Raw genomic sequence first — 11,026 nt, 5'->3', positions numbered from 1 at the left:
GGTAGGCAGGGTTCTCCCATCCGAGAAAGGGCCGAGGGGAGGCTTCCGGGGCGGGACCGACGCGGCCCCTCCCACTCCGCGGGCGGTGGGTTCAGCCTGAACGTACTGCGGAGGCGGGGCCGACGAGGGATCCAGGGACGGGGCAGGTTCAGGCCCCTCCCATCAGGCGGCCAGGGCGAGCGGTAGAGGCGGGTCTGGAGGCGGGGCCTGCGTGGAGCCAGATGGCGCGGCTGCTGCCGGGGGCGGGGCCGACGGGCTGTGGCCCCGCCCTTGGCCGCCATTGCCGGGCCTGCCTGGCCGCCCTGCGCAGCGACCTTGCCTCCTCTTGCCCGGCGGAGCGGGTCAGCGGGCCTGACAGGGAGCCTTCCTGACCGAGCCCACGTCTCCCCACGGCCAGACAAGTCTCCGGCCCGGCCCGCGTCGCCAGTCCCCAGGCTTGGAGGAACGGCCCGAGCCAAGGAGAACCACATCTACGTCCCCTCCCCGGAGGCTCCTGTGGGCAAGATCGTGAGCCAACGGGTTCCTGAGGCCCCTCCTGGCCAGGCAGGGTTTCTCCGCGCGTTTCCGAGGAGCCCTGCCTGGCCGGGCGGCTGGACAAACAGGTCGTAGCACCGATCGCGCCTGCCCCCAGCAGGGGTCCTGCACAGGCTTGTCCCTGACCCCCACCCAAACCCGTTCTTCCGCTTTCCCCCCAAACAGTGCACTTGCCGGCGGTCCCAACCCAGCAGGAGGAGAGTGGACATGAGGTTGGCAGGTGGGTGGCTTCCGCAGCGAACGGGAGGGAGTTGAAAAGGGCACCTGGATGGAGGCCCAGCGTCCCGACATCTGTGTCTGGAGAGGCGCGAGTGGACCACTGGGTTTGGTTTTGGAAATTTCGGAGGACTCTGTACAAACACTCATTCCTTGACCTTAAGCAAATCCTTTCACCTCTGAAGACATCAGCTCCCCGAGCTATGACAGGAGGATTAGTATAGTCAGTATCTCCCAACGCAGGTAGTAGACCAGCTGCTTTTTGGAAAATGAGTGGTGAGAGAGAGGAGGTGGGGAGTCCAGGTGGAGAGGCGTGATCTTAGAGGGGAAGTGACAAAAGTGGCTGTGGGCTTCGACATGAACCCGATGACAGCCCTACTGTCACCTGGACAACTAAGATGAAGATCCTTGGGGAGGGATAGGTTGGGGCGGGGTGGAGAGTGGAAAGAACTCAGGAATTGAACTTCAGACTTGCTAAGGTGGTAACTTTGTGGACATATCCAAGTGGAGCTGGCCAGTGAGGAACCAGCTGGCAGGGAGTGGTTTCAAGAGAGGCCACAGCTGGAACTAGAAAATAGGAAGTCATTGACACATGGTGGTTAATTAAAGAGCTGGGAGTAGATGACATCATCTAAAAAGACACTACAGGCTGGGCGCGGTGACTCACACCTGTAATCCCAGCAGTTTGGGAGGCCCAGGCGGGCAGATCACTTGAAGTCAGGAGTTTGAGACCAGCCTGGCCAACATGGTGAATCCCCATCTCTACTTAAAAAATACAAAAAAATTAGCAGGGCGTGGTGGTGGGTGCTTGTAATCCCAGCTACCCGGGAGGCTGAGGTTGCAGTGAGCCGAGATTGTGCCACTGCACACTCCAGCCTGGGCGACAGAGCGAGACTCCGTCTCAAAAAAATAAAAAGACAGCTGGGCGCAGTGGCTTACGCCTGTTATCTCAACACTTTGGGAGGCCAAAGCGGGTGGATCACCTGAGGTTAAGAGTTCAAGACCGGCCGGGCGCAGTGGCTCAAGCCTGTAATCCCGGCACTTTGGGAGGCTGAGACGGGCGGATCACGAGGTCAGGAGATCGAGACCATCCTGGCTAACACGGTGAAACCCCGTCTCTACTAAAAAATACAAAAAACTAGCCGGGCGAGGTGGCGGGCGCCTGTAGTCCCAGCTACTTGGGAGGCTGAGGCAGGAGAATGGCGTAAACCCGGGAGGCGGAGCTTGCAGTGAGCTGAGATCCGGCCACTGCACTCCAGCCCGGGCGACAGAGCGAGACTCCGTCTCAAAAAAAAAAAAAAAAAAAAAAAAAAGGTTCAAGACCAGCCAACATGGTGAAACCCCATCTCTACTAAAAATACAAAAATTAGCCGGGCGTGTTGGCAGGTGCCTGTAATCCCAGCTGCTCGGGAGGCTGAGGCAGGAGAATCGCTTGAACCCAGGAGGCGAAGGTTGCAGTGAGCCGAGATTGTGCCATTGCATTCCAGCCTGGGGGACAAGAGCAAGACTCCATCTCAAAAAATTTAAAAAAAAAAAGACACTACAGGTAGGGACCAGAAGGCAGCCTGAGATGGAAGCCTGGGAAAGTCCAGCTTTTAAGGGGAGGGTAGAGGAGACGATCTAACTAAGGAGAATGAGGAGTGTCCAGAGAGATCGGGTCGGGAGAGTGTGCTGTCCTGAAAGCCAGCAGAGAAGTGAGTGCTTCTGTGAGGAGGACATGGGCAGCCCACTGAGAGGTCAAGGAAGATGGGGGCTGACAGGTGACCAGGGGTGGTGACACCACAAAGGTCATCAGCGGCCTTGGCAACAAGCTGATTTGGTGGGGTGGTGGAAGCCAGGCCAGACTGGAGTAGGGTGGGAGGGAGTAGGAGGTGAGATGATGGAATGAGTATAGATGACTTTTGAGGGGGTTGACAGGGAAAAGAAAGGTTAGGGGAAAGAGGATGGGGATGTGGTTTTGAAGAAGAGTGTTTGCTTTCTTAACATTGGAGATGTTGAAAATACAGGAGAAAGAGCGAGCTAGAGAGAGTGATCACTATTACAAGAAATCAGAGAAGGCTGGGGAGCTTGCAATCCAGGTCCCAGCAGATGACGGAACTGTTTTTTTTTGTTGTTTTTTTTTTTTTTGAGACAGTCTTGCTCTGTCATCAGGCTGGACTGCAGTGGCATGATCTTGGCTCACTTTAACCTCTGCCACCCAGGTTCAAGTGATTCTCCTGCCTCAGCCTCCTGAGTAGCTGCAATTACAGGCGCGCGCCACCATGCCCGGCTAATTTTTGTATTTTCAGTAGAGGCGGGGTTTCACCATGTTTTTCAGGCTGGTCTCAAACACCTGACCTCGTGATCTACCCGCCTCGGCCTCCCAAAGTGCTGGGATTACAGGCGTGAGCTACTGCGCCTGGCTGGGACTGATCTTAAAAGGGAGTAGGGACCCTTCTCCCTCAACAGGAGGAAAGGAGGGGCAGGTGGGTACCCAAATATATTGGTGGTTTCAGAGGCAGGAAGTTGAGGGGGTTCTTGGAAAGAGGGATGGAGCCCTTCTCGAGCAGAGAGTCCCCTCTCAGACCCGCCAGGGAGAACCAAACCCAGCAGCCTTAGGATTTGAACTCAGTTTCCTCTTTCCACCTGCCAGGGAGCTCAAGTCTCCCTCTCAGGCCTGGTGGAAGGCAACAGCTCTCCACCTCTTTGTCCTCCATCTTCCCAAGTGGCAGGGGAGATCCAGTCATGCAAGGCTATGGGGTCATTCTGGAGTTCGCTGGTATCTGAGGTGACCCCACCCCGCATCTGTCCTGCCTGCAGGCCCTCTCCGCATTGTGGCCCTAGTCGTCAGTGTGGGTCTCACATGGATCGTGGTCAGCATCCTCCTGGGTGGGCCTGGCAGTGGCTTTCCTCGCATCCAGCAACTCTTCACCAGTGAGTGTGGGACCCCGCCTTATCCTTCTCTGGAGGCCACCAAGGTGGCCACATGGGCGTGTGGTTGAGGCTTGGGGTTGGGGGTTGACTTGAGTTTTCTATCTCATCCCTGGCAGGCTACCTTTGGCTGTCCCCAGTCTGTCTCCTGACATCAGGCACAGCCTCCCCCACCACCCAGTTGCTTCATCTAGGAAAGCCAATACCCGATCACTAGAATTCTGTGCCCAACTGGAGTCAGTAGGGCCAGAGTAAGGGGCAGGGAGCTTCCACTGAACATGGGGAGTGATGCCCGGGTTGCTCCCTGTAGGCTCTGAGATGGAGAGGGGACTCTACACCTTGTTGACTGGTAATAGGTCACCTAAGTACTTTTTTATTTGTTTGATTGAGACAGTGTCTCACTTTGTCTCCCAGGCTGGAGTGCAGTGGTGCGATCTCGGTTCACTGCAACCTCTACCTCCTGGGTTCAAGTGATTCTAGTGCCTCAGCCTCCCGAGTAGCTGAGACTACAGGTGTGCACCACCAAACCCGGCTAATTATTATTATTATTGTGTTTTTAGTAGAGATGGGGTTTCACCATGTTGCCCAGGCTGGTCTCAAACTCCTGGGCTCAAGCAATCTACCCGCCTCGGCCTCCAAAAGTGCTACAGGCATGAGCCACTATGCCCGGCCAGGTCATCTAAGTACTTTTTCTAATCCGTTTCCCCCTGTTCCTGGAGTAGGGAGTTTTTCATCTGAACATGACTTACACTTGAGTGGGAAGCATGCCAAGGTCAGCCTGGCTTAGCCCCCAGCCCCTGAGCCTGACTGCCTGTGTCTACACTTCACAGTGTAAGGAGGGCCAGGCTGCCCTGCCGCAGGCCCTGGGAGGCTCCACACTAACAGAAACCACTCTGTATCCACAGGTCCAGAGAGCTCGGTGACTGCAGGTAAGGCCCCTGTCACCTCCCTTCCCTTTGTGATGCCCCTGCCTGCTCCCAGTCCTGTAGGGCTTCTGTTTTCCATTTATTCCTCCCAAAACCAGCTATCGCGGTTCACGGGGGCTGCTCACCACTGGAAACCTAGAAACCGAGTGACTTCCTGCCTGAACATGATAGTGGGCCGGCCTAGGATAGGTACTCCCACTTGCAAAAGGGCAACTTGGAAGGAAGAAAGAGGTCACCAGTCCCAAGCAAGCCCAAAGCCCAGCAGGGCAAAATTCATTTGGTTTCAAGGCCTGAGGGGAATCAGGAATCCTCTGTGACCTGAGATTCTTTTTTCTGGGCCTGCCGGAATGACCCCATGCTCTGAAACAGGAGACAGCCCCACCCTCGGGACCACCCTTCCGTCCCTTCATCTCATCTCCGCCCCCTCACTCCAGGTCGGCAGTGTTTCTGCTGGTATACGATTCTCAAGTGCAAGTTATAGGGCCCAAGCTATAAAGCCAGAGTTTTCCTACAGACGCTTCCTAGATAACCCCATCTTCATTGCAGATTTCTGCTGAAAGGGTTGAGTGGACCCACAAGTCACATACCTCAGCTCTGGGACAAACGCTTGAACAGCCTTGCTCTTCTCTCCAGGGGACACTTTTGCAGTTTTTGTAACATGATGAGGCCGAGAATTTTCCACATCTTTGCTTTCTGGCTCCTTTGTGCTCAACAGTTTCTTCCTCATGTCTCTCCTCTTACATTTTACTATAAGCAGCAAGGAGAAGTCAGGCTATGCTCTCAACACTTTGCTTGGAAATCTCCTCAGCTGAATATCCAAGTTCAGCACTCAGCACTTACACATTCTCCTTTCCACAAAACACTAGAACACATTCAACCAAGGTCTTTTTTCTTTTTTTTTTTGAGACGGAGTCTTGCTCTGTCACCCAGGCTGGAGTGCAGTAGAGGAATCCTGGCTCACTGCAACCTCTGCCTCCCGGGTTCAAGCTGTTCTCCCACCTCAGCCTCCTGATTAGCTGGGATTACAGGCACCTGCCACCACACCCAACTAATTTTCGTATTTAGTAGAGATGAGGTTTCACCATGTTGGTCAGGCTGGTCTCAAACTCCTGACCTCAAGTGATCCTCCCACCTCAGCCTCCCAAAGTGCTGGGATTATAGGTGTGAGCCGTCACGCCTGGGCCAAGTTCCTTTATAACAAGCATCAGCTTTCCTCCAGTGCCCAATAACTGAAAAACATGTCCCTCATTTTCCTCTGAGGCTTAACCAAAAGCACCTTTTTTTTTCTTTTTCTTTTTTTGTAGAGACAGAGGTCTCGCTCTGTTGCCCAGGCTGGAGTGCAGTGATATCATCCCAGTGCACTGTAACCTCAAACTCCTGGGCTCAGGCGACCCTCTCACCTCAGTCTCCCAAGTAGCTGCGACTACAGGCCTGTGCTACCACACACAGCTAATGTTTTATTTTTTATTATTTATTTTTTGAATGTTTTGAGACAGGGTCTTGCTCTCTCACCCAGACTGGAGGGCAGTGGTGCAATCATAGCTCAAGTGATTCTCCTGCCTCAGCCTCCTGAGTAGCTGGGATTACAGGCATGCACCACCACAGCTAGCTTATTTTGTATTTTTTGTAGAGATGGGGTCTCACTATGTTGCCCAGGCTGGTCTTGATCACCTGGCCTCAAGTGATGCTCCTGCCTTGGCCTCCCAAGGTGCTGGGATCACATGCGTGAATCACCACACCCAACCCAAAAGCACCTTTAACATTCATGTTTCTAGCAACGTTCTGTTCATGATGATGTTTGTATTCTCTAAGACCACAGAGGCTGTGTCTATTGCTCTCCCCTCCTCTCACCAGAATTACCTTTAACATCCATACTCCTACCAACAGTCTCTTAAAGGCAATCCAGACCTTTTCTAACATGTACCTCAAACTTCTACAGCCTTGATGTGGTTTAAATGTTGTCTCCAAAACTCATGTTGAAATATGTCAATGTGTTGGTCTTGAGAGCAGGACCTTTTTGAGGTAGTTAGGTCATGAGGGCTCTGCCCTCATGAATGGATGAATGCCATTATTATGGGTAAGTTAATTACCTTGAAGTTCAGCCCCCTTTTTTTCTGTGTCTCATATGCTTGCTTCCGCCTTCCACCTTTCTGCCATGGGATGACCCTTACCAGATGCCAGCGCCATGCTTTTGGACTTCCCAGCCTCCAGAATCATGAGCCAAATGAATCTGTTGTCTTTATAAATTACCCAGTCTGTGGTATTCTGTTATGGCCACAGCAAATGGACTAAGACAGGCCTCTACTGACTACCCAGTTCCAAAGCCATTTCCACAGTTTTAGGTGTTTGTTACCTAAGCATGACACTTCCTGGTGCCAAAACCTGTATCCATTTCCTGGAACTGCCATTTCAACTGGGTGGCTTAAACAACAGAAATGGATTCTCTCCCCATTCTGAAAACCAGAAGTCTGAAATCAAGGTGTCACCAGGGCGGCACTCACTCTGAAAGTTCTACAGGAGGGTCCTTCTGACCTCCCCAGGTTCCAGTGGCCCCAGGCATACCTTGGCCTCTGGCTGTATCACTCCTGTCTCTTCCTCCAGTGTCCCATGGCTGTCTTCCCTCTGTGTGTCTTTGTCACTTCCGTTCTTTTTTTTTTATTTTTTTTTTTTTTTTTGAGACGGAGTCTTGCTCTGTCGCCCGGGCTGGAGTGCAGTGGCCGGATCTCTCAGCTCACTGCAAGCTCCGCCTCCTAGGTTTAGGCCATTCTCCTGCCTCAGCCTCCTGAGTAGCTGGGACTACAGGCGCCTGCCACCTCGCCGGCTAGTTTTTTGTATTTTTTAGTAGAGACGGGGTTTCACCGTGTTAGCCAGGATGGTCTCGATCTCCTGACCTCGTGATCCGCCCGTCTCGGCCTCCCAAAGTGCTGGGATTACAGGCTTGAGCCACCGCGCCCGGCCGACACTTCCGTTCTTACGAGGACATCAGTCATGTTGCATTAAGGCCCCACCTACTCCAATATGACCCCATCTGAATTCATTTCTCTGCAAAGGCCTATTTGCAAACATCACATTCTGAAGTACCAGAGATTAGAACTTCAACATATCTTGAGGGGACATAATTCAACCCATAAGGGAAGCCATCCTGCTGCAGTCCTCCCAACCAACCCCCATCAAAATCGGGAGACAGGCTGCACCCCCTGCCACACTACCCCCTGCCACACTGCCTTTGCTGTGGTTGGCCTCATCCATGCAGCTAGGTCCCCAGCCTGACTTACTTCACCCCTGCTTTGTTCCTGGCTGTGTAGTAGCCCAGGCCAGCCCTCAGCATCCTTTCTTTTCTCCCACCAGTAACAGTAAATCCTTCTGTCTTGGGTCCCTGTGGCCTCACCAGTAGGACATAGAGTATGGAAGTGTCCCCAGCCTTGGCCTGAGCCACATCCCCCTATTTGTTCCCTGCTCTGCGGTCACTTGTTCTACCATGTGTGCTGGTCCTGACCTCCCCTTCAGATCTCAGGTGACCTCAGGGCCAGGCCCATGGGTAACACCTGCTATCCCTGCCCAGCGCCACGGGCCAGGAAGTACAAGTGCGGCCTGCCCCAGCCATGTCCTGAGGAGCACCTGGCCTTCCGTGTGGTCAGCGGGGCCGCCAACGTCATTGGGCCCAAGATCTGCCTTGAGGACAAGATGTGAGCTCCCTGGGGTGAATGGGGATCAGGGAGGGAGTGGGGGATCCAGGGCCGGGTCTGCAAGGGAGAGTGGAGCAGATGTGCCCATGTGGGATCTCCCCGTCCCCCGCCCCTAACTAGGCTGATGAGCAGTGTCAAGGACAACGTGGGCCGTGGGCTGAACATCGCCCTGGTGAATGGTGAGGCCCCTGGCTGAGTGTGGCCTGCCGCCCTCCTTCCCTGCTCCCTCCCCAGGAGACCTCTGGGTGTTTGCCCTCCCTTCCCCTCCCCTTCAGGATCTCCCAGGGAGGCCCAGGAAGGAGTCTGTGCAAAGCCGAAGGCTCCACAGAGGAGTGACCCAATGAACAAAAAGGCACGATGGCAAAAAATAAAGCACTGGGGAGGGTTCTGGGAGGTCGAGGGTGCTTCATGGAGCCCCCAGAGGGCCTCAAATGCCAGACAGAGGCACCATGGCTTGGGGTGGGATGCAGCTGCCTGAACAAATGAATGAATATTGGGGGACCGTTTGAAAGCTTCCAGAAGGGCTGTCCCCCCGTTGCTGCCCGCCTGCCGTGCCCTGAGGCTGGCCTGGCTCACCCAGCAGGGCCCTCCCTCCTGACACAGGGGTCAGCGGCGAGCTCATCGAGGCCCGGGCCTTTGACATGTGGGCCGGAGGTGAGTTATAGCGCAGCATCTTGCATTTTGACTGCAGCAAAATGACCTGGGCAGCTTCCCCTGAGACACTGCTCTCTCTCTCTGTCTGTACTTGGGGCTTCTCAGTCACCTCCTTGGTTTCAGAAATGACAGGGGCATCACCAGCTTGGTTTAGAGGCTGTGGGAGGTCATGGGGATGCCTCAGCTTCCTATACCAGTCTGTCCCTTGGCGGGGCATGTCCCAGGGCAATCCCTACTTCTGTTTCCTTGTTTGGAGAACAGGGGCTGGTGGGAGGGTGCTCAGTGGTACCTGATGACCCCTGTTCCGTGGCATCTGCCCCCCGCCAGATGTCAACGACCTGTTGAAGTTTATTCGGCCACTGCACGAAGGCACCCTGGTGTTCGTGGCATCCTACGACGACCCAGCCACCAAGTAAGTACTTGGGGAGGCCAGCCTCAGCCTTGCCCTTCTGCAGCGACAGCTGACACCTCTTCCTCCCATGCTGCAGGATGAATGAAGAGACCAGAAAGCTCTTCAGCGAGCTGGGTAGCAGGAACGCCAAGGAGCTGGCCTTCCGGGATAGCTGGGTGTTTGTGGGGGCCAAGGGTGTGCAGAACAAGAGCCCCTTTGAGCAGGTATGGTGGGTGCTTGGCATCATCCCCACCAGCACAGGGCAGCCCATCGCCCCTTCTGCCTACATGCCACGCGGCTCCCCGACTGCTCACGCCCCAGCAGGGGACCATCCCCAGTCCAGCTATGAGGGGTGGGCCAGCACAGCTGGTGCCATGTTTCCCTGGGGTGGGTGGAGGGGCCAAGTGCCCTGAGAGTGCACTGTTGGCCAGCACAGCACAGGTGACTGAAAGCCTGGGCCCTGGTCCACTCCTGTCCCCTGTCCCTGAGGGCCAAGGTCATGACTTTCTGCTCCCCTCCCCGCAGCACGTGAAGAACAGTAAGCACACCAACAAGTACGAAGGCTGGCCCGAGGCACTGGAGATGGAAGGTTGCATCCCGCGGAGAAGCACGGCCAGCTAGCACGGCCAGCGCCAGGACCAGGCCGAGGGAGGCCAGGCCAAGGGAGGCACGCGCGCTGCCAGGTGGACGGAGGCCGAGGCCCACACCCCACGCCTGGGCAGGAGTGCTCTGTGGCCCCAACACATTGGGGCTCTGAGGCAGTGACCAGAATGTGGTCTCAAGGTGGTGGAGGATATGGGGGCTGCAGGGGCTAGCTCTCCCGCACTTTGTCACGGGAGCCCAGGGTACCCGCCTCCTTTTCGTAACACTGTTCCCCCGGTCAGCCCATCTAGCCCTGTCCTCCTCCATTCTTCACACCATCTCCGTCCCCATCCTGAGTCCTGGAGCAGCCCTGGGTGCCCGCCCCTCACTGTGCAACTCTGGGAGCAGCCCCCGGCAGGTTGGGACATCTTCCAGAACCTCTCCCTTCTGGAAGCACCCTCTGCACTGCGGGCTAAACATGTTTCCAGTGTGATTCCTTCCAGTGAGCCAAACCCGGTGGCTGCTTCATGAGCAGGCTGGCCCGGGGTGGTAAAGCAGCTGGAGCCTGATCATGGTCCCGTCCGTAGTTTGTCAGGGGGCCCACCTTCTAGATGACCCCTTAATAAAGTGATGGCCCCACAGAAGAAATGCCTTCAGATGCTGTTGTCAGTGCGGAGTCAGGGGTGATGGTGTCCTCTGGGGTGTGGGAGGACAGATTCCAGAGTCTTAACCAACCTGCTCCCACAGCCCTAGCAGACAGCCTTTTGTCTCAAGGGCTCCTGTCACCAACAGGCCCTGCTGTGACTGAGATGTGACTCAAGCAGTGATCAGAGCGGCCCCAGGTAGTGCCACCATGGCTTTGTCTGGGAGACATGATTCCACATTCAGGGGCTGCAGGAAACTCAACTCCCTCTGACCCAGTGCAGGCCTGTAGGGACAGGGACAGGGATTAACACCAGCCCAGGCCCCCCCGCCACACCCCCATCATCATCCAAGAGCACGTGTCGCCCACAGACTTTAACTGCCTTTGAAGTCAGGGTTTGAGGGGTCGAGTCACTTGGGCTTTTCGCGTGTCTCGCAGGTTACAGTTAATACCTCCCTTCGCTGAGCGAGAGCCAGCAAGTTAG

At 55.3% G+C, this 11,026-nt stretch overlaps 1 protein-coding gene across 2 annotated transcripts; it reads left to right on the top strand.

The window, feature by feature from the left end:
* The first annotated feature begins 202 nt into the window (after positions 1-202).
* On the top strand, positions 203-10,543 carry FAM3A (FAM3 metabolism regulating signaling molecule A). 2 transcript variants are annotated; one of them, XM_050775503.1, is made up of 10 exons: positions 203-602; positions 700-754; positions 3,550-3,663; positions 4,566-4,589; positions 8,149-8,272; positions 8,393-8,451; positions 8,876-8,926; positions 9,254-9,338; positions 9,415-9,541; positions 9,843-10,543. In XM_050775503.1, exons 2-10 carry the CDS (start codon positions 742-744, stop codon positions 9,936-9,938), a joined length of 693 nt encoding a protein of 230 aa, XP_050631460.1. In that variant the 5' UTR covers positions 203-602; positions 700-741; the 3' UTR covers positions 9,939-10,543. The 2 variants fall into 2 exon arrangements, with proteins under 2 accessions (XP_050631460.1, XP_050631461.1); XM_050775504.1 differs by lacking the exons at positions 203-602; positions 700-754 and adding an exon at positions 4,075-4,172 and having other exon boundaries at positions 3,593-3,663.
* Positions 10,544-11,026: the final 483 nt, after the last annotated feature.

The sequence above is a fragment of the Macaca thibetana genome, chromosome X, assembly GCF_024542745.1.
Source record: "Macaca thibetana thibetana isolate TM-01 chromosome X, ASM2454274v1, whole genome shotgun sequence".
Lineage (NCBI taxonomy): Eukaryota > Metazoa > Chordata > Mammalia > Primates > Cercopithecidae > Macaca > Macaca thibetana.
The sequence above is the reverse complement of the archived record's forward strand: the minus strand, read 5'-3'. Positions and strand labels throughout refer to the sequence as shown.